Genomic DNA, 23,029 nt, shown 5'->3' with positions numbered 1-23,029 from the left:
CCTCCTGCACGCCCCGCATTGGGGATGGGGCTGGCAACCCGGACAAGTGCCCTGACGGGGACTAGAACCCGTGACCTCCTGGTTCTTAGGTCCAGGCTCAACCACGGAGCCAGGCTGGCGGGGCGCCTTCCCTCCGTTCCACTATCAACCTCTCCCACGCCTCGGCCAGCCTTTGCGTCTCTGCCAAAATGACAGTGACGGGGTAGCAGACTCTGAATAAAGCGCCTCTGCACTTGGGGTTGGTCTTCATTTATTTCCACATCCCATAAAAAAGGAAAGAAAAGGGAAGAAAAACCAAACACAAAACCAAACGGGTCCTCCACCAGACAGCTTAGCTCGATGAGTACCGTCCTGGGGTGCGGCGGTCGCCTCCAGGCAGGGACCTGGCGGGCCAGGGCGGGGAGAGCACCCCGGGCACGCACCGCTGGGACGGCGAGGACAGGCGGTCGCGAGATTCTCCGGTTAGGAGCGGGCGCGGGGGGCGAGGGGACGGGAGCTTGGGGCGGGGAACACTGGCTACCTTCGCTCTCCCACGTGTCCGGCGCTGGGCGTCTCAGAGCCCCGGCGCAGTATGCGGGCAGCTTCTGCGCACGCTCTCCGCGCACGCGCACTCTCGGCACCGACGGTCGGGCTGAGTGACGTCACGTCCGCCGAGGGCGGTGTCGGCGGCGGCAGCGGCGGCCGGGGGCTGTTTCCTGGTTGGACCGCGCCGGAGGCTGATGCCCCGCCGTTTCCCTCTGCCGCGCGGGCCCGCCGCTGCCGCCCGGGTCCCCAGGCCGGCCCCCACGTCGCCCGCCCGTCCGCCCGCCGGTCAGCGCCCCTGGCCTGGTTTCCGCGGCCTCCCCCGGACCACTTGGTCTCAACCCGGGTTTCCGCTACTAGAGGTGAAGCGCCATAGAGAGGGGACGGGGTCTTAGGCCAGGTGTTTACTTTCCCGTCTGCTGCACGGTCGAGGGCAGGAATGCAATGTGCAGTATTTCCTCCAGGAGGACGCCCTGGCCGTGGTGCAGCCTGAGACTGGCTGTACACCACAGACACCCGTGTAGCTGTTTGGATGCTTCTTTTAAATAAACCCCCACATTCAGTTAGGGTTTTAATGCTTTGGCATTTTGTCCTTAAAAGAACATTTGGTCCCCAAAGCTCGGAACCCTCTAGAATTTCTCATTTTAAGCGAATCCTAATCTTTCCTGTGATTGCATTGACTCAGCGTATCTTTTTTATAAGGAAGACCTTGGCTGTGTGGAACTCAACCCTCCTGTGCCGGAATTTCTGAAACCTGGGGATTATGTTCTTTTTTGCACTCACACTTGAAGCATTTGGGTCGAGCAGTACAATACTTCCATGGAAAATGCATTACATCCACTGTATTCTTAAAACAGCAACCTAATTTGACCTTTTCCTGAAGACTTGCCATCAATCCTATGAAGGTTATTGTGAAAGAACCTAAGACTATTAAACTTTTTGAGTTCTGAAGACAGATCATAAATTGTTATTCTGTCTCCAACTTTATGCCATCACTTACCAACCAGCTACATTCCTGCCCCTCTTCAGGTTTATCATTTAATGCTGTTAAGCTTTATGGGTTTTGAATTTTGATAATTACCTTTGGTAGAACTGCATTTAAAGGAAAACTAAGTGAGGGACTTGCAGCTTTTTACTTTTTATAGCTTAGTTTTTTCATTTTACAAAATGCCCATTTTAGAAAACACAGCTAAGCAAAAGAAAATTTAAAATCATCTGGAATTCCACTACCTAAAGATAACCATTGCTAACATTTCAGAATATAGTCTTATTTTTTAGTGCATAGTTTTATAAAACAAGAACAATCATAGTGTATATGTTTGGTAACACCTTTTGTATGACATCTTGTCTTCCTATTTCGTTTTTTTCTTTGAACATATGGTATGGCTAGGTGCTCTCATAAGTAAAATAGGATCCCTAGGCCTTGAGCCTTGTGCCATCTATTTTAGCAACTCAGAGGACGCTCGTTTTATGTCTTGGTTTTTGGCCAAGGTGCCTAGGTGAGGTGGTGGTAGAGTTGCGTGAAAGGAAAGATTTAATATTGAGTCCCATGCAAAGGCAGACAGTTTATTATATCAGATTCACTGAAAAGTTGGAGAAAATCACTGAAAAGTTTTTTAATTCTTCGATCTTTGTTTCTAAACTCCCTCCCCCCTTCTCCAAGAATGAAACATGACTGAGGATTCTCAGAGAAACTTTCGTTCAGTATATTATGAGAAAGTGGGTTTTCGTGGAGTTGAAGAAAAGAAATCATTAGAAATTCTCCTAAAAGATGACCGTTTGGGTGAGTTTATAAGTAAAATTAAGTCTACTACTTCTCAGTCATCCCAAATGTTCTGAAGTAAATGTTACCTGAAGGGGCATCCAGAGGTATTTGTTACTTGATGTATTTTTTAGTGATAGGATGACCACAGAATGGTGTGTGTGTGTGTATGGAGAAGTTATGGATTTTTCAAGTTTATATTTCTATTGAGACAGAGTTAGATGGTTTTGAAAGGCCTCTTAAGAAGTCAATATTTTTTTCTCATATTAGACCCACATATTTTCTTTTCTCAATTTTCAGAGGTGTCATCATAGCTTCTGGGTAATTTACAACAACTCTTGCCATGATTTTCCTTTATGGAAATACTGAGACTGTATTTGTATTAACATTTTCGTTTCTTCCAGGCCAGTAATAATAAGGTCTGTTCTGCGGTTGACTAAAGTAAAATAAACTGAACCATAGTTAAAAATAGTACTTCACATGCATACAGTGCTTTTAAAGTTTCAAAAACATTTCCCACCTGATCTTTGATCCTGGCTAGACAGTCTGTGCCTTAAGCATGTCTGGTATTGTCATTCTCATTTGACAAGCAGGGGAATTTAGATCCAGGACCAGTTGAGTGTGCTTTCCGGGAAAATGTGGGATTTGAGGGCTGACTATGCCACTCACTTGCTGTTAACTCAGCCAAGTGTCTTAACTGCTTTGAGCTTCAGCTTTTGCATTTTTAAAACAAGAACTAGCCAACCAGCTTGCAAGGTGAATTAAATGAAATAAATTCTATAAATAGTAACTACTGCTAATGTTATTGTAAATGTAGTAATATATGCAAAGTGTATTTCCTATGCTGTCAAACACTAATGTTTTTAAATAACTAAAAACAAAGTATAGTAAGACAGTTGGTGGAACCTCTTTCTGACAATACTTTAACTTGTAAACAATGAAATGCACAGAAAGCTTCTAACTATTGTGTTTTTTCCTCCTTTAGATATTGAGAAACTTTGTACTTTTAGTCAAAGGTTTCCTCTCCCGTCCATGTACCGTGCATTGGTATGGAAGGTGCTTCTAGGTATGAGACCAAGAGTTGGAAATTTATCTTAAAAAATGTTCATTTGTCATTGTATCAGTCAGAAAAAGGAAGTTACTGAATATTGGGCCCAATCTTAGGAGACTGAGTTCCTGCTCACTATGATTACCTTTAAGGAGGTGGCTTCAGTGGGAAAACATTAAATATTACTCTTGAGTGTCAGTTTATTAATGATAGAAGTGAAAGTAAAGTATGTTCCTGAGACAAGGTGTGGGAAGAGCATTGTACTGGGAGAAAGAACTGGTCTAGACTTTGCTGTCAACTGGGTAACCTTGAGAAAGACTTAGCTAGGCCTCATTTTTTGCTAAATTGACTTTTCGGTTTTAGCTTTCAATTTGTCATTCCTGTGATTCCTAGTCATAGATGTATACTCATTAGAACCCCAAATGAGTTCAATTCCAGTGATGAGTGGCTAAAGAAGGAAAAGGGACCTTGCTCAGTGTCTGTGGAAGAAAAGTACATCAGGTTCCACAAATGACTGACGCTATCCCTTTTAGCCAAGGTCTTTTTTTCTTTCTTTAATTGCCGAATCTGCTGAATATATACCACCCTCCTTTTCTTTCTTAAAAAAAAAAAATTTGCCCTGGCCTGTGTGGCTCAGTTGGTTAGGTGTTGGCCTGTGCACCAGGAGGTTGCAGGTTTGATTCCTAGCTAGGGCACATGTATGGGTTGCTGGCTGGATCCTCAGTTCAGGGCATGCAGGAGGCAAGTGATCAATGTCACACTCTCACATCGATGTTCCTCTCTCTCTCTCTCTCTCAATCAGTGGGCTATTCTTTAAAAAAAAAATTAGAGTAATCCTAGAATTTCCCTGTGAGTATCCCGATTTTGCACGTGGGGAAAAGGATCGTGAGGCTAAATAACTAGTCTAAGGCCTTATAGCCTGTCAGTGGCAAAGCTAGGTTTTGAGTTCAGGTGTGTAGAGCCCATTTGAAGGTAGGATAGATTACAGACATTGTCTTTACAAAATGTACTGTATTTCCAGGCCTTGGCAATTCTTAGTCCTAAGTCTGACTACAAACCACTGCATAATGACTTTTGTTATGCATCTTTGTACTTATATTTCTAGTAGGTCACTGTGTAGTTGAAATCTAGAAAATTAGTGACAGCTATTTTAGTTTCCCCCCAGCATTTTTCTTAGTGTTTCCAGTAGTCATCCAAATAAGGATGCTTTTTAGGTGGTAGTGTAGATATTATCTATTTCTGTTGGGAAAAACTATGTGTCCTATTAACTAGTAATGCCAGTGGATTAATGGGAGAGGCACAGTTGTACTTTGTGACATTTCCCAAGTACCAGGCTATCTGGCTTATTCCTCACCTGTGTTTCCCCACCTGTCTTTCTCAGGTAAATCTTTGTTGTTATTTTTGCGGTAGAGGCGCTGGAGGTTTAGGGCTGCCACGCTGTGTAAGAGACAGGCTGACTCTTCCTACATAGGCTGTGGATTACTCAGGGACCTTGTCATGCCCACTTCATGATAGTGTTTTAGGTAAATATCAGAAAAATACTTCGTGCACCGGGCCTCTAGTTTATATACATAAAGCACTTAGAAAGTACACAGTTGTCATGATGAATAAAAAAACTATATACATAAAGCACTTAGAAAGTACACCTAACTATGGATCACTCAAATGTGAGGTTTGACATGGAACATTGTGCTGCCTCTAGTAGTATGATAAGAATTTAATTACACCTATTTAATCTGTACTGTCTTAGTCTAAATTTGGAGGACATTTTAGTGTATTTCTCTGGCTTTTCTGGAAGCCTGGCACAGAGCCCCATAGCTAAGGTAAATAAAGATTTATGTCAGGAAAATGAACATTTAAGCAAGTTTGGTTGTAGCATTAACATAGCATCATGTTAGCTAGAGTCCTTAAAGCTCATCCAACTTTTGTTTCCCAGAATGTTCTTTAGAATACTGGATGCGTTCTTTAGAATACTGGATGGTTTTGTACCAAAGAGTGATCCATAGTTAGGTGTACTTTCTAAGTGCTTTATGTATATAGCTTTTTTATTCATCATGACAACTGTGTACTTTCTAAGTGCTTTATGTATATAAACTAGAGGCCCGGTGCACGAAATTCATGCACGGAACGGGGGGAGGAGGGGGTCCCCCTCAGCCCAGCCTGCACCCTCTCCAATCTGGGACCCTTGGGGAATGTCCGACTGCCGGTTTAGACCCGATCCTAGGGATCGGGTCTAAACCGGCAGTCGGACATCCCTCTTACGATCCTGGACTGCTGGCTCCTAATCGCTCACCTGCCTGCCTGCCTGCCTGGTCGCCCCTAACTTGCCAGCCTGATCACCCCTCACTGCCTCTGCGTGCCGGCCTGGTCACCTCCAACTGCCCCTTCTGCCGGCCTAGTTACCCCCCCACTGCCCCCCCCCACTGGCTAGTTGCCCCTCACTGCCCCCCCTGCCAGCCTAATCGTCCCCAACTGCCTCCCCTGCCCGCCTGGTCGCCCCCAACTGCACCCCCCCCGCCAGCCTGGTTGCCTCTTACTGCCCCCCCTGCCGGCCTAGTCACCCCCAACTGCCCCCCCTGCTGGCCTGGTCGCCCCCAACTGCCCCCCCCTGCTGGCCTGGTCGCCCCCAACTGCCCCCCCCTGCTGGCCTGGTCACCCCCAACTGCCCCCCCTGCCGGCCTGGTTGCCACTCACAGCCCCCCACCAGCCTGGTCATCCCTCACTAACCCCCCTGCTGGTCTGGGCGCCCCACACAGCCTGCTGTTCAGTCGTTTGGTCGTCCCTCACTAACCCTCCTGCCGGCCTCGTTGCCCCACGCAGCCTGCTTGTTCAGTCATTTGGTCGTCCCTCACTAATCCCCCTGCCAGCCTGGTCATAGGCAGCCATCTTGTGAGGGTGTGTGGGTCAATTTGCATATTACCTCTTTATTATATAGGGTTTTTTATTCATCATGAAAACTGTGTACTTTCAAAGTGCTTTATGTACTAGTATATAGATTTTTTTATTCATCACAATAACTGTTTGAGAAAGGTATTATGATTCCCATTTTTCTGCTGAAAAAGTGAAAGGAGATCAAATGAGTTGCTGATGGTTACCCACCAGTTAATTGTAGAACTAGAATTTAAACCCAGGAACTTTGACTTCATAGTCTGTGTTGCTATACCATTTGGTTAAGTTTAATGGGGCTGGAATAAATAAAGTAACATGTTTTTCTTTATAGCAAAATTTAGAGCCTTGAAAATTCATTGTCATCACTTTCCAAATCTATTTGACCATGGCACCTTTTTCTCATGAAGACTCTAGGAGCTAGTGTCCTGCAAAGCACGTTTGGCGAAATGCTTACCCTCCCATTGCCCACCCCTGACGGGTGAGGAAGGGCCCAGGCCGATGTTCCTCAGAGTCCTGCGTTAGACCTGGGGCTAGACCTTCTGTGTTCTTTCCACTCTGTTTTCTCCATGCCATTTGTTTGTGAAAAAACATGTGGTTCTTGCTCCAAAGCTATCTTTAAGTGAGTTAATAAATATAAAATGGCATCAGAATCTAATGTATGGTGGTGTTGTCAGTGCAGATTAGAGATTTATGTGGTCCTGAAGGTAGGATACATTGTGAGCAAGTTTTAATTGTTGGGGAGAGAAGGATTTGATGGGTAATTGGTGTTTCTGAGATGAAGGGGGCTATATTGTCAGCTAGTGCTGCCATAACAGAATACTACAGACTGGGTGGTTTAAACAATTTATATTCTCATGGTTTTGGAGGCTGGGAAGTCCAAGACCAAGGTGCTAGCTGATTTGATTCCTGGTGAAGCCTCACTTCCTGGCTTCCGATGGCCACCTGTGACATGGAACACCGGGGAGAAACTTTCATGCCATGTCACTGTGTCTTCACATGACAGAGCATTAGAGCGCTCTGGTATTTCTTTTCTTAGAAGGCGCCAGACCTATTGAATTAGGGCTCTACCCTTGTAACCTCATTTAACTTTACCTTCTTATAGGCCCTATTTCCAAATATAGTCACGTTGGGGGTTAGGGCTTTCACGTATGAATTTGAGGGGACACAAGCCAGTCCATAGCATGGGCCAAGTGGGAAAACTGGACGTGGGCCTCCAGGAGCTCAGGGTGGCCCTAGGCTGGCAGCCATAATTGAATTAAATCATTATAATTGATACAGTTATTATCTTGAATTTAGATGACACACTTATTCAAGGGCTTTATGATGCCATTTCATTTCTCTTTTATATCAATGATACAGTTGCCGTTCAAATATTGAGGTTATTTAAAATTCTTTTATAGTGAGAATTTCTAAAAGAGAATCATATGGTAAATACTTATGTGAGCTTTAGTTTAATTTTGATGGGCGGCTTCTTCCAGGATTCTCTTTAATGGAGGAGGGATTTGGATTGGTGTCTCAGTATTTTGACCTTTATTTTTCTGGGTCTCTGTATAGGGATCCTGCCTCCACACCATGAGTCCCACGCCCAGGTGATGATGTATCGTAAGGGGCAGTACTCGGATGTCCTTCATGCCCTGAAAGTCGTTCGCTTTGTCAATGATGCCACACCTCAGGTTGAAGTCTATCTCCGCATGTATCAGCTGGAGTCTGGAAAGTTGCCTCGAAGTCCCTCCTTCCCACTGGTTAGTGATACTTTTGTTCGACACTTAGCTCAACTCTACACTGTCCCATCTTTCTAGCCTTTGATTGCATCATGTTTTGCCTTAGAAACTTTCAATGGCTCCCCTTTGTCTATAGAATAAAAGCAACACATCTTTCCCCAACATTCATTTTACCCCATCTGCCTAATTATTTCAAATACTACATTTTATTTTGAAGTAATTTCAAACTTACAGAAAAGTTGCAAGAATACTGTCAAGAATTCCCATGTACTCTTTACCCATGTTTCCTAGTCATCTACAATTTTAAACATATGCTTTGTCATTTTTCCTATATATGTATACACTAGAGGCCCAGTGCAGTCCAGGAGCTCTTGGAGGATGTCAGACTGCCGTCTTAGGCCCGCTCCTGCCACCGCTGCTGTGCTTGCCAGCTGTGAGCCCAGCTCAGGGCTTTTGGCTGAGCGGCACTCCCCCTGTGGGAGCGCACTGACCACCAGGGGGCAGCTGCTGCATTGAGCGTCTGCCCCCTGGTGGTCAGTGTGTGTCATAGTAACTGGCCGTTCTGCTGTTCGGTCAATTTGCATATTAGCCTTTTATTATATAGGATATTTTTTCTAAACCATCCTATATAATAAAAGGCTAATATGCAAATTGTCCCTTCGACCACAAGTTTAACCAGGAGTTCAACCAGGGGGCGGGGCCGGCTGGCCAACCGCTCGCGGCCCCTCCCACGGCCGGCCTCACCCCTGATCAGCCCCTACCCCCCACCTTCCACCCTGATCGGGGCAGGCCAGCCAGACCCCACCTGTGCATGAATTCCTGCACTGGGCCTCTAGTTTGAGAATAAGATGCAGACATGATACTGCATTACTTCAGATTCCTTCAGTGTATACTTCCTAAAGATAAGAACACTCCCCTAGCTAACCAAGAAGTTGACATTGATACAACATAAATATCTAATCTTCACACTTCATTCACATTTGACCCAATGTTCCAATAATGCCCTTTATTAAAACAAATAGGAAAAGTTTTAATTCAGAACCTTTTCAAACTTTTCTATCAAACTTTTACCCACTAATTTTATGATTTGTTGATTTCAAAATTTTTAATGTTCTAACTATTCATTTAGAAATCATTTTAAACATAGAAAAAAGTTGCAAAAATAGTCTAGTGTTCCCATATACCTTCATCTATCACCTCAAATGTTACATCTCACATACTGTAGTATAATTATTAAAACCAGAAAATTAGCATTGACACAACACTGTGAACTCCTTGGAGGGCATTACTGACATTGTGCTGATTGTCCCACTGATGTCCTTCTTCTGGCCCTGGATCCAGTCTGGGATCACCCTTTATATTTATTTCCATGTCTTCTTAGTCCCCTTTAATCTGGGACAGTTCCTCTGTCTTTCTTTGTACAAACTTTCAGAACCTTGACATTTTTTAAGAGTACTGGGCAGTAGAGCATTGCTCAGTTTGGGTTTGTCTGATGTTTCCTCATGATTAAAGTCTGGTTTTGAATTTTTGGCAGGAGTATGATACTTAGTACTGTTGCTGCTAACTTTGATCACTTGGTTAAGGTGGTGTCTGCCAGCTTTCTCCAATGTAAAGTTACTATTTTTCCTATTATGATTAATAAGTAACTTCTGGGGAGAAAGTTTCATACTATGTTAATATCCAACCATTAATGATTTTTGCTTGAAACAATTTTTGCTGATTGCCAAATAGTGATTTTCTGACTCCTTTATTCCTTTTGCATTTATAAGGAAGGTGTTCCCCTCTCCCTCGTTTATTTATTTATATCAGTATACTTTTATGTCTTTTTGACAAGTCCCCATCATTTTGAGCATTTTCTTACTTTCTGGTACAAAAAGATATTCCAGGTTCATCTTGTGCTTTCCATCTTGTGTTGGACCTCGAATCTGCCACTCCCACCCCCATGGAGTGTGGTATTTAGAAACCAGGAATAGGGCGCTAGGTATACTCATTGTTCCTAGTGTATCATTGCTTCTAGGCTCTCTCAGCAGGTGCAAGGAAATATATGTGTGTACACACACATTCACATACACATTCACACACACCTTTGTATGTATGTATGTATGTATCTCAATATATTGAAAACCCTGAGTTCACACTAATACTTCCAAATACAATCCATTATCAAGTTCATTCTTGCCTTTACCCTTTCTGTCTTGTAAATTCTTCCTCTGACAGTTGCAAATACCCTCAGTATACTTACTTCTTTGCTTATTCCTCTGTAACCAACCCGGCCAGCCACCTCTTGGCCCTGACACTCCTCGGCCTCAGCCCCAGAGGCTCCAACCTGCTTGGTAAACTTCATCTTCGATAAACTCCTTACTCTAGTTACTTGGACTACTTGTTGTCTGAAAAGGGAAGAGATGGGGAGGAGGAAGAGTTCAGGAAAAGGAATGATTATAGGTCTTGAGCTTTGGCTATTTTAATGCAATTTGCAATTTATTTTAGGCACTTTAACAATTTTGGGGGTGAATTGTTCAAAATAGGGATTTGCCTGCAAGCTGTACCATCTATAAAATTTATTCTATTCTTTTATTGCAGATTGCAACCTGCCACTATAGTGGTTTGAGCTTTGAATTGTTCTTTCTTTTTTGAAGTTAATGGTTCCCACGGATGCCCATAGATCACCATCTTTATTAAGTATATCAAGAGAATGGCCCTGGAAATAATTTGGACTTTTAACAAGTTTCTTTAAATTTTGCTTATCTTTGGCAAAGTGAAGTTGGTAGTACTGCACAAGTTCTTAAAATATATGTCAAAGTAGGTTAGATTATTTATTAGTTCAAGAATGATAGGTTAATATTATACTATGTTAGTACAGTTTTGGTAATATATTTAAATTTTTTTCTTGAATATTAATTTTTATTGCAAGTAATATATTTAAAATCATTTTTCTTGAAAAAAAAAAAAAGAATGATAGGTTATGGTTGTCACCTCCTCCCTGCTCGGCATGTCCATTCTTCAAGCCCAGACACCTCTACTGCATCTCAGGCAGATGTGCTGTGAGTGTTTGCGTTGGGCTCTATGCCACGTTTCCCTGATCACCAAGCCCCTCTCAGCCTCATTTTCCTTATCCGTTAATGAGAATGTGTGACAGTGCTTGGCCCAGGGCCGGTAGCACGGTCAGTCAGGACAGCGGTCCTCTGCCCTGGCCACATTCAGGAGCACCGAGCCCTGTGCCCGGTGCACAGTGCTAGTCCAGGAAAGGGGCTTCCTCCCTTTCTTCTCCCCGTTCTCTCTTCCTCTGACAAGCTAGTTAATGTTCAGAAAAATGCATTTTCTACAGTTGTTACTTGACATTTTATAGAATATTAATAGGTTGAAAGAAGCCTAAAATGAAGTTCTTTTATTAGAATAGGAATTTTGATTTAACTTGGAACGTCTCAGGAGAATAGAAAGATACTTTTAGTTTCTTTTTTAACATTAAAATCACTGAGCTCTTAAATCCTAGATGAAAATGTTTTTTTTAATGTAAGATACGGTGTTTGGAAACAATTTCGAACAGATTTTCAACAGATTTCACTTTTTATAAGATTTCTTTGTTGAAGTTTCCTTGAGGGTTTACTTTCATGTTCTGAGTCTTGACACGAAAGTTTGAGAAATGCCATTCTTCTGAATCCTAACATGCTGATTCGAGGGGCATTTTAACGTTTTAGGTGCTTAAAGATAGAACAAAGTTCTAAAGGTCTATATGAACACTTTGAAATAAAGAAAATGCTTTCTTAGTCCTTTCCAAGCCAGTTAGTTTCTGGAAATTGCCTTATTGACAAATGTCTCCAGTTATTATGTGTGCTGTGTAGCACATTGTTTTGAAAGAAATGCTCCTCAGCACCGAGAATGTTTTTGGGTGGAGAGAATCAGCACCTTCTGGCGTGCGCTGATGGACGCTTTTATGGACAGCCTTGGCGTTAGAAGCTGGCAAACCTCCGAGTGCAGCCCGAGCCTGGGCGCTCATCACTAGCACGCGTTTCCATCGATTTCTGTGGTCGCTCATTCTCACCTCCTCCTTGCTCCTCTCCTTAGTGAAGGACTGGGTACTTTTTGGTTCCACTTTGACTAATTAATGCAGCCTCTTCAAAGTTTAGGGAGTAAATTTTCATTTTTATCGAAGAAATATTTATTCCTCTCTGCTCCCTCCCTCTTGATATTTATTACTAATCTTTCAGAAGCCAGAAGATGAAGTGTTTCTTGCCATTGCTAAGGCCATGGAGGAGATGGTGGAAGATAGCGTCGACTGTTACTGGATCACCCGATGCTTTGTGAACCAGCTGAACAACAAGTACCGGGACTCCCTACCCCAGCTGGTGAGGGACGCTTTTTTGGCTGTTGGTGGGGAGGGGAGAAGAAGGAGGGGGTGAGCAGTGGTACTGGGAATCTTAGGAAAATACTCTAACCTCTTGGTGCTGCTACAATTAGGAGTAGGCCCCCCTCAAGTAGGAGTCAGCACGTGTTTTCTGTAAAAGGCCAGGTAGTAACGTCTTCCAGCTTGGCGAGCCAGATGGTCTCTGTGTCTCTGTTGCAGTCATTCAGCTCTGCTGTTGTCACACAGAAGCAGCCGTGGACACAACATAAAGCAGGGGTCCTCAAACTTTTTAAACAGGGGGCCAGTTCACTGTCCCTCAGACTGTTAGAGGGCCAGACTATAGTTTAAAAAAAAAACTATGAACAAATTCCTATGCACACTGCACATATCTTATTTTGAAGTAAAAAAACAAAACAGCAAAAACACCCGCATGTGGCCCACGGGCCGTAGTTTGAGGATGCCTGACATAAAGGAAAGGTCATGGCTGGATTTGGCTGCTGCAGGTCACAGTTTGCCCACTCCTGCTCTATAGTATTCCTTATGCTGGTCTAGAATCCACTGGCTTTATCTAGAATTTTCCCTCTGTATGAGGTAAGGTTTAAGTTTGGCTGCACATAATAGGCAGACCCCAAAACAGAAGCCTTATTGTTTTCTTTCCTGTAACTAGAAGTACAGAGGCAAGGCAGTTCAGAGCTGGCCTCCCAGCACCACGGTCTCAGTAGGGACCCAGGCTTCTGCCTGCTGCAGCGTGCTCAGGTGCGATCCTTCCTCTTGGGCTCACCAGGTGGATGCTGCAGAGACAGTGGTGACATCTAGGCAGGCAACAAGGGCAAGTTGAAGAAAAAAGCACAGGAACACAAGGGGCAAGGCAGTCGGGCCTGTCCTTCTGTACAGACTTTCCTTCTGCATGTCAGTCAGTGGAGGACAGTGTTGCCCGTCCCTGTCTGCAGCAGAGGCTGGGAAATGTGCTTTTATTTAACCGGACACACTGGGACCTCCCATTAACACAGGATTCTGTCTGCTGTACTCTCACTTGGGAATCCAGAGAACTGAATGGCATTTACTTCATCTGCATAAGCCAGTGGGCCTTTGCCATTCTCTTTGTCGTTTCTTTCCTTATTTCTCTCATTATAAAAATGAATCTGTCTTTTTTTAAAAAAAAGTAATTGAGTTGTTTTATTTGAAAGTTCTGTTGAAGCAGCCACTGTGACTTGGGTTGCAGGGCCCAAGGTGGAGCACCACGGATGAGCCCTGTGGCTCACTGCTCCAACTGAGTCAGTCAGCAGGGCAGCTGGCCATGCCTTCAGCTTTGAAGAGCACTGTACAAGAGAGGGTTTTAAATATTTAAATTAAGTAAAATATGATTTTTAGAATCTTAAAATTTAATTCATTTAGTTCATTACAATGAAAATAATTTAAGCATGGCATTGGAGCATCTGTAAATATAATGTTGCCTCATTAAATCAAGATGTCCAAATTATTCCATGATTTAATTAGCCTTCTTACTTATTATTGGAGTAAATTCAGTAACATTTTGAAAGATTCTTTTTAAAAATTCATCTTATATTTTTGATAACACAAGTAACAGACAAATATATTCTTGAAGTATTAAACAATCCAAATGAATCCTGTGTTCACATAGATATGTGACACAGTACCTCCTCATCCCCCATTTTCTAAGAAGTAAACCCTGTTATCAGTTTTATGTGTATTCTTCTACACTATTTTATGTACATTAGGATGGATGTGTGTGTGCATGTGTGCATATACACACATCTACACTAATAAAAGAAACATGCAAATTAACCATCACTCTGCTACGCCCACCAGCCAATCAGAACGAGTATGCAAATTAACCCAACAAAGATGGCGGTTAATTTGCATACGCAGAGGGAGTGAAGACTGAAGACAGCATAGAAGGAAGAGGGAGGGAAAGCGGAAAGGGAGGTGGCAGTGGCGGCGGGAGGGAAAGCATGGGGTGGGGGGGCAGAGGCGGGGGGCGGGAGGGGTGGCGGTGGCGGGAGGGAAGCCCACCAGAAACCCTGTTCTTGCAGGAATCTTCCTGCAACGGGCCTCTAGTATGATATATATTTTTACATGTATATTTGTAAAAACATAAATATTACCCACTGCTCGTATAACCCTGCAATTTATTTATTTAAATATGTTTTTATTACTGATTTTTAGCAACAGAGGAAGGGAAAGAGAGAGAGAAACATTGTTGTGAGAGGGTAACATGTCAGCTGCCTCCCGCATGCCGCTTCTGGGGATCGAGGCCTCAACCCAGGCTTGTGCTCTGACAGATAATTGAACCTGCGATCTCTACGTGCGTGGGATGACGCTCAGCCAACTCAGCCACATGTGGGCCAAGGCCCTACACTTTATTTTTAATTTAATGTCTTGGAGGCTTTCCAAGTTAGTACAGATAGATCAGCAGTTTTCAGCCCTGAATTCCTATTAGTACCATATGGGAGCTTTTAAAAATTTCCTCTATGCAGACCAATTATGCCAGAATCTCTGGGGGTGGGGCCCCAGAATTGTAATTTTTCAAAAGCTCCAGGTGATTCTGAAGTTTGGCTCAGGTTGAGAGCTACTCATTTAGAACCAGTGTTTTTTTATGTCCTTGTAGTATTTCTTGCTAAGAATTTGCCATAATTTACCATAAGAGGTCCATGCTGACCTTCAACATGCCCTTGTCTATGTTCCTTTGTGTATGTCTGTGCGCATTTCTCTAAGAGGGGTTACCTATAAGGGGAGCGTGCACTTGAAGGAGAGACACATTTAGAATTTTAACTGCCAGGTTGCTCACTAGACCAATTTTGCTTCCTCCAAGAGATTATGAGATTTCCTGTTTTCCACTCCATTGACAGTACTTGATAGTATCTGTCTCTTAAATTTTTGTTAATCTGATAGTGAAATGGTACCCATTTTAATTTGCATATCTTCATTTTCTAGTGAAGTTGAGCAGCTTTAAATATCTACTGGTCATTTTTATTTATCCACCTTTTTAATTACATTGTTTGGGTCCTTTTTTCCTTTGTAAGAGTTAACGATAACTCTGGATGTTTATCCTTTGTCTGTTACACGTGTTGAAAATATTTTCTCACTGTCTGTTGTACAAAGATTTTAAGTTTTGATACAGTTGGATTTGTCAATATTTTTATCGGGTTTTTTTTTTTGTATCTTATTTAGGAAGCTCTTTCTAACCTCAAGATTTAAAAAGTTTTGTGTTTTTAGTTGCCCTCAGTAAGAAATTTACTTGTTTTAAAAAAAATCCAAATGCTGGCATTGTACAAAAAAATTTGACAGGTTTATTTATATTGTTATAAAGTTGAACTGCTGAAACTTGTTCACTGAAACATTTGACTTGCTTTAATGCTTTATGTCTCCACATTTATATTACAAGAATGAAATCACACACAAATGAAAGTGGGAAAACTGTCTTGCTTGTACTGCAACCCAAGTGTCTGGCATGGGCCCTAAGCATACAGTAGGGGCTCACTGAGTAGCTGCTAGATGAACAGATGAATGAGTGAGTGGATGAATGGATGGTTGGGTAGATGGGTGGGTACGTATCTAAGTTTAATATAAATTCCTCTCAGGGTAGTTAAGTCTCTTTTTGGTCAGGTTTTGCCTTCTATTGATGAGGTATGCTTTATTTTCTTCATAAAGTAAGAATTTAGGGTCATAGAAACATTGTAAATAACCTAAACCTATTATATGTAAAAATAATAATCACATCTACCATTTGCTAAGTTCTAAAATTTCAGGTAATATAAACGTTATGCCCTTCCACTAAAAAAAGCATACAAATATATAATTTCTCTTCACCCTCTTCCTTAGAATTAGAATTAGCAGTAGCACATGATACCCATTTTTCTTCATCCTGCTGTTTTCACTTGATATATACAGGAAATCATGCCATAATAGTATAGAGAGACATTCCTTATTCCTTCTCATGGCTGCATACTACTCCATTGTGTGTATATATGCTTGTTTAGTCAACCCATCCTCTATTATTGGCTGTTTGGGCTGTTTCCTGTCTTTTACTATGATACAATGTTATAGATCAGCGGTCAGCAACCGGTGGTCAGGGACCTCTGGTGGTCCGTAAGGTCCGGAAGGTTGGTGACTGCTGTTTTAGATCTTCACTCATCTATATTTTGTTTGTTATTTGTATTGCCTTTTGGAAGAAATTTTCTTGGCTGTGAGGCATAATATATAAATGTGTTTGTGTGTGTTTTCACCCATGTCACTTCGTGGAAAAAGCATAACTACATGCCACTGGCAGGACCTACCAAAATTCTAGAATAGTTTCAGAGGTGAAAGGCTAGAGCAGGAGCCCTCTGGCAATTTGTACTTAGAGAAAAGCTCCTGGTTTGGGGAGCTGTGTGGGGTGTTCTTGAGAAGCTCTAGGAAATGTTAAGTGGATAAATAGAAAAGGTTAGAGATCCTCTGAACGAGAGAGGGGAGAACTGGACCAGATATTAATACGCGGGCCCACTGGGTGAGCTCCTGTGCATTCTGTGGGCCAGCTAAAGCCGGGGTCAGGATTCCCAGCTGGGTGTGCCCACATCCTGTGGTTATCTCCATCATAGCTTTACTACAGTGTGTTCCAGTTACCTCTTTCCTGGGCTCCGTAAGCTCCTCGAAGGCAGGGACGTGACCTTATCTTTTCTTTTATTCCCTGTATGTAGCAGTGTCTGGTTATAATGGACACAGCGGGGTTTTGAGTCACCTCTTTGGCAGAAGCATAGAGATGCAGGTGTTTAGTACAATAAACATTTGCATGCACTTGGTGATAAGGTTGTGCTTTTCCAGATAGGGAGTATAGACGTTAGTGTTTAGCCCTTCAGCCCATTTGTAGCCAGTGGACCTTAAGTAGAGCACGTGGGCCAGCGGATGGGGCCTGGTCTGGGGAGCCAGCTTTGTTAGCCTCTCCATAGAGTTGGCTGCTCCCCTTATGTGGGAGAGGCTACCGATCCAGGCACTGTGTTTCCCCTGCGGTATTCCTCTGATGACAGTTCTCATGCACATTTTGTTGGGTACAGAGCCCCTCCTCTGGACATTCCTGGTGGCTGAACCTCCTTGGCATGGTGCACAGTGGCGCTCAGCACATGTGTAGTCAGTGACCCATGGGCCCTTTTCACCTCCAGCTCTTTTTCTGATCCTTCCTAGTTCTTGCTCCCACTTCATTCCCATTCTATTTCTCTGGCCCTCTCTCTCCTTCTCCCCCTTTTCCTAGAGCAGCCAGGAATATCTAGGGCCTTTCTAAGCTCCCCAGAACAATTGAATTTTGCTTTGGACTTTTGCCTTAGGCCAGTGGTCGGCAAACTCATTAGTCAACAGAGCAGCAAACCACGGCTCGCGAGCAGCATGTGGCTCGCGAGCCGCGGTTTGCCGACCACTGCCTTAGGCCATTGAATCTGGTTAAGGCAGTTAACATTAGGGTGACCAGCTGTTTGCTTGCCTGGGACTGTCCTGGGAAACCTCTCAGTCCGTTGGGTAGTGGCTCCGGATATGCTGACTTGGGAAGCGCTGCATCACCAGTGACTTGGATGATTCTGAAATTTTGGTTCCTAGCACTTCTTGCATTCGTCATGTACAGTTTTTCTTCATAGGCTGTAAGAGGGGGTAATGTTATGTCACGGGAAGTGAGTAATCTCTTCCTGTTTCATCACTAGCCAAAGGCTTTTGAACAGTACTTGAATCTGGAGGACAGCAGGCTGCTGAGTCACCTGAAGATGTGTTCTGCAGTGTCCAGACTGCCTTATGGTCTCTGGTTCAAGAGGTGCTTCGCAGGGTGCTTGCCCGAATCCAGTTTACAGAGGCAAGTTTTTCTTTCAAACGTACTGAAGCTGGAGTTGGAGAAGAATCCTGGTTTTCATGTGATCATCCCTCACAATATAAATTTGGTCTAGAACAACACAGTAATCTAAAGCTAACTTCTCTAGTAGCTAACATAATAACACATGATTCTGTTTGTTATATATATAATAATATTAATTTAATAGTAACAAATTTATTACAAATATTAGAATACTGTATATAATTATAAAAATTGAGGGCCCTCAATATGTCAGCTGATGTATAATATTTATATCTGAAACCGTCTCCAGGAGTTTATAATGGCACAGCCTTTTCTTTCCCAGGAGTGTGGTGAGTCCTAATCAAGAGAAAATATTGGTACTTTTTAGTTTCATCATGACATCGTGAAAGTGGCTGAAGGCAGTCCAGATTTGAGACTCAAACAGAGTGTCGCTAAGTTTAATGAAAGCTCTAGTTTCAGACGTGTCGTTAGGGTTATTTAGGAGGCCTGGCCCTTCCCCTCCACGGTGTTAGTTATACTGTAACTGCGCAGAGAGGGAACCCAGAGCGTTACAGGACAATACATAACTAAGCGTAGAGTGCAGTACCAGCTTTAAGAGTTGTAGGAATTAACAGAGTAATTATTTTAGAGTGATTGCAGATCAATAACTAGCTCCTTACGCCAATGGAGAAGTTGAAGAAATTTGAACCACTGGAAAATGAAATTGAATTTATCTCATGTCATAGGCTGCTTTTGTTTTTCCTTCATGTGTTATGATTATATTAGCATTACAAAATATTGTAAAAGCTGAGCTTTGGTTTAGGATTCCCTTGCCTCCTTGAAGCCGTCAGTGTGAAGCATTAGTGAATGGGCATTGGGTAGATTCCTAGCAGAGCAGATACTTTTCAGTGACCATTCCTTTCAAATGACTGATAAATTTTGTTGTTTTTTGGTGATTTCATTATGGCTCTTCTGTGAAGCTTATACTTAAAAAGGAGTGATTTGATTTAATTTTGTAATTTGAGATGTCTAGGTAAACAAATTTTAACCTCACCTAATTTGATTGTACATCTCTTCATTTTTGTAGGGTTTGGGATAAAGTTGTAAGTGGATCCTGTAAGATCCTTGTTTTTGTAGCAGTGGAAATTTTATTAACCTTTAAACTAAAAGTAATGGCACTGAACAATTCAGAGAAGATAACAAAGTTTCTGGAAAATGTAAGTATGCTTCATTTTACTTCATTTGAATCCAGAAAGGAAGTCTGTTTAGCAAGCTGGATTTTCCTATTCATTAAATTATTTCAGGGAAATAACACAGTATATTTTTACATTATAAGCAACAGATTTCCCCTTGAAACCGTGTAGCTTACAGTTGTTCAGTGGATTATAGTTTGCGTCCTCTGTTTGGGGGACGATGGCCTGAGCAGCGAGACTGTCACTGTGACTGTGTGCACTCTGCCCAGTGGGGCTGCTGGGAGGCCTGGGAGGAAAGGGAGAGGTGAGAGCTGCCACTTTAGGGTGAGTCATCCTCGCTAATGGAAGAGGAGTCCTGGTGTTTGGGGGATTTTGTAAGCCCTTTTATTTCTGTTACCATCGGTGTTGGAATCCCAGTTGGGTTTGTTAATGTGCTTAAGTATAAACTTAGTGCGTGTTGGGAAAGGTCTAAAGGAATCAGCTTTTCCCTCTGTGTATCTCAGAATACCTTTAACCAGGCAAGAGGCAGAAGTGAGGAGGCTTATGCCTGGAGAAATTTCACTGGATCCAAAATCTGTTCTTTTATTTTTATCAGTCAGTATTACCATTTGAACACTGGTCCGGTAATGATAAGTACTACAGGAATGTGTGTTTTGAATAACTTACGCACATTATAATAATTAATGGCTAATAGTGCCAGGGCTGTGGTAAGTGTTTTTCATGGATTATTTTATGTAATCCTGTAACAGCCCTATGGAGTGGGCCTACATCTGCCCCATTTTAGGGATAGGATCTGAACCCACGTAGCGTAGGTAACCTCCCAGGTGCACACAGCTTAGTGGGCAGTGCAGGGTTTGAGCCAGGCCGTCTGAGTGCCTAGCATGTCCTCAGGTGGCCTGTGAAACAAAGATCCTGGCAGCAGCCTTTTATGCGATCACTTTCTGGAAACCAGTGAGAACTCCTTTGGAAGTAAGGTTTATGCACAAGGAGAGAGGGAGAGGCTAAAGTTATAAGCACTGAAACCTCACGAAAACTGGTTTGCTTGTTCACAGATTCCTCAGGACAGCTCAGATGCAATTGTGAGCAAGGCCATCGACTTGTGGCACAAACACTGTGGGACCCCAGTACATTCAGCCTGAATGCCGTGGACAGCCCGCCGGGCCTGCACTAAATGTTCTTTGTGGGACTGGTCTAAGCCGATTGAAACAGGATTCTTGCTTTGGTGCTCAAAGTGTAATTGCTTTTCCAGTAAAATTATATAATTAAGATGCCTGGGATGCTGTGCTGTGGAGCAGCATCTTTTGGTCACACAGATGTACAAAGTTCCACTCTGAATACAATTTAGAGGTTGTTGGAGTTTCTAAGCAGTTCAGTGGAGGCGGGAGGGGGGGTGGTGTGGGGGGTAGGTGCTTTAACAAGCAATGCATGACCACACCCTGCCCTGCTTCTCCCTAATTAGCACCAAGCCAGTGACCTGCTAAGGTCTATTTCTGGAATAAAGAATAACTTCCTTTTGTTCACAACTCTGAGTCGGCTTTTGTTGATGTAGCATTTGTTTAAATCTAAGCAGACTACTTTCTGAGGCTTCATTTTGCTAAGTAGATTTAAATTAAGGACTTGCATTTTTTTATCTCTTTGTCCCATTTGTAGTGAAACAGATATTGAACAAAATATGTCTAACTTTACCTCCCAGGAGAGAGAATATTTGTTGGTATTTTTCTGGCCTCATGCTTTTCCCTGATGGGTCATTAAGTGTTGGGTGGGCTTCGGGGAGCACTGTCACCCAGAATAGGAGTGGGGGGAACAGCAGGTTCGGGTTAATAGCTGATGACCCAGGCCCTGTGGTGCCACATAATGGCAGCTGTTCACTGGACAGTGGCAGGCTCTGGGACTGTGTTTAAGACCCATTCAGCTATCAGACATGCAGGAGCCTGAGTGGGGAGCTGGATTCCTCACCCCACCCCACCCAAAAGAGGAGGGAGACCATGCATTTATGGAGTCAGTCCTCCTTAATGTGTAAAATAACTGTCCAAAATGAGTTCAGAGCAGCCTGAGTTGTTAACCAGCATGTCCTTCTGAATAGTAGCATATCTAAGAGTATTTAAGGTGGTTTTCTTTTAACTTTCATCTGGGGATATGTTTTTATTGATTTGAGAGAGAGAGAAACATTGATTGATTGCCTCCCATACGCGCTTCCACCGGGATCAAACCTGAAACCCGTGTATGTGCCCTGACTGGGAATCGAACCCGTGACTTTCGGTGTACAGGATGATGCTCCAATCAACTCAGCCACCTGACCAGGGCCTAAGAGTATTTAATTTTTTAAAGCAACAATAAAGAAATACACTCAGATTGGGAGACATCTGTAATACTATCAACAATTAAATTAAATTAAAAAAAGAAATATGCCTTCTTAGATATAACACAGATACAATATAAAGCTTACTTACATTGTGTTATTCCTACACTAGGGGCCCAATGCATGAATTCGTGCACCTTGAAAGGAACTGTGGGCGGCGAGGCTGCAGTGGGCACAGGGCGGGCCTCGGCCCATCCTCCATGCCCCCGCCTGGCCCCTCCCGCCATAGCCCTCCCCCCCAACCCCTGTCTGCCAGCAGCCCTGCTCCCGCCACTGCCACTCCCACACACTGAGGGCGCTGAGTGATTGGGGCCGGTGCTAGCAGCGGTGCGAGTGGGGCCAGCGCTGGCAGCGGGTGCAAGAGGCGGTTGCCGGCCCCAATCATCCCTCAGGAGCAGGGGGAGGTGGAGAAGCCCTGAGGGGTAATCAGGGCCAGCAGCTGCTGCTCACACCTGCTGACGGCACCAAGCAATTGGGGCCGGCGCCAGGCGCCGGCAGCGGGTGCGAGCAGGGCTGGTGCTGGCAGCAGGTGTGAGCACCAGGTGGGACCGCAGTGCGCAGGAGCAAAGAATTTGCAGCAGCCACCAGTGGCTCGCCCCAATGACAGCGACCAGTGCCCCGCCTTGGTCTGGCATCCTTGCTCACCTGCTCCACCATCCCGCCATGGCTGACGCCCGCCATGTTCCACGCGCGCCCCCTGGTGGTCAGTGCACATCATAGTGACCGATTGTTCGGTTGTTCTGCTGTTTGGCCTATTTGCATATTAGGGTTTTGTATATATAGATTACCTTTATATTACAATTAAACTATAAGGTTCATTTTTAAAAAGTACACTCAGAAGAAACTCTCTTAAAGCCACTGCTGCCTACAGTTAATGCTTTCACTTTATTCATTGATTCCTCTGCCCTGAAGAACTTTCAGTCCAGTTAGGGACGTAAGAAAAAAGCACGAGGGAATTCCTGCTCCAGTGTCTGCTCTCTGGTGATCTTGGGGGATATGTGAAACTCAAAGAGACTTCATAAAGCAATAATCATTTTATGTCTGTTTATGCACCACATATCATTTTTGTAAGTAGTAAAATAGAGATTAGAAAGTTAGGTGATGTTAGTGAATCTCTATTACAGAAAAAGGAGAAAAAAAGAATTAGCCATCTCTCAGGGGGATAATTTCAAGATTTTTGATCCTGCTTATGCCTAAATGCTGGGAGAAGACTAGCATGTCCGAGGGGAAGGGTGGGAGGCAGGGGAGACCGACCTGGGGCTGTTGGTGGGGAGGAAGCTGAAGGGCTGAGTGTGGGTTGCACAGTCGGGGGAGGGTCTGGGGGACCTGGAAGTGGGGACCGCTGCTGTGCTGCTGAGGAATTGGAGCAGGAGCACCGTGGGCC

General features: G+C 43.6%; 1 protein-coding gene across 2 annotated transcripts; it reads left to right on the top strand.

The window, feature by feature from the left end:
• The first annotated feature begins 643 nt into the window (after window positions 1-643).
• TBC1D7 (TBC1 domain family member 7) lies at window positions 644-21,106 on the top strand. 2 transcript variants are annotated; one of them, XM_079776172.1, is made up of 8 exons: window positions 644-922; window positions 2,186-2,305; window positions 3,270-3,350; window positions 7,776-7,963; window positions 12,148-12,285; window positions 17,969-18,114; window positions 19,181-19,310; window positions 20,339-21,106. In XM_079776172.1, the coding sequence occupies exons 2-8, from the start codon at window positions 2,194-2,196 to the stop codon at window positions 20,423-20,425; spliced, it is 882 nt and encodes a 293-aa protein (XP_079632298.1). In that variant the 5' UTR covers window positions 644-922; window positions 2,186-2,193; the 3' UTR covers window positions 20,426-21,106. The 2 variants fall into 2 exon arrangements, with proteins under 2 accessions (XP_079632298.1, XP_079632297.1); XM_079776171.1 differs by having other exon boundaries at window positions 644-884; window positions 20,339-21,103.
• The last annotated feature ends 1,923 nt before the right edge of the window (window positions 21,107-23,029 follow it).

The sequence above is a fragment of the Cnephaeus nilssonii genome, assembly GCF_951640355.1.
Source record: "Cnephaeus nilssonii genome assembly, chromosome: 7".
Taxonomy (NCBI): domain Eukaryota; kingdom Metazoa; phylum Chordata; class Mammalia; order Chiroptera; family Vespertilionidae; genus Cnephaeus; species Cnephaeus nilssonii.
This window is presented reverse-complemented; position numbering and strand designations above follow the sequence as displayed.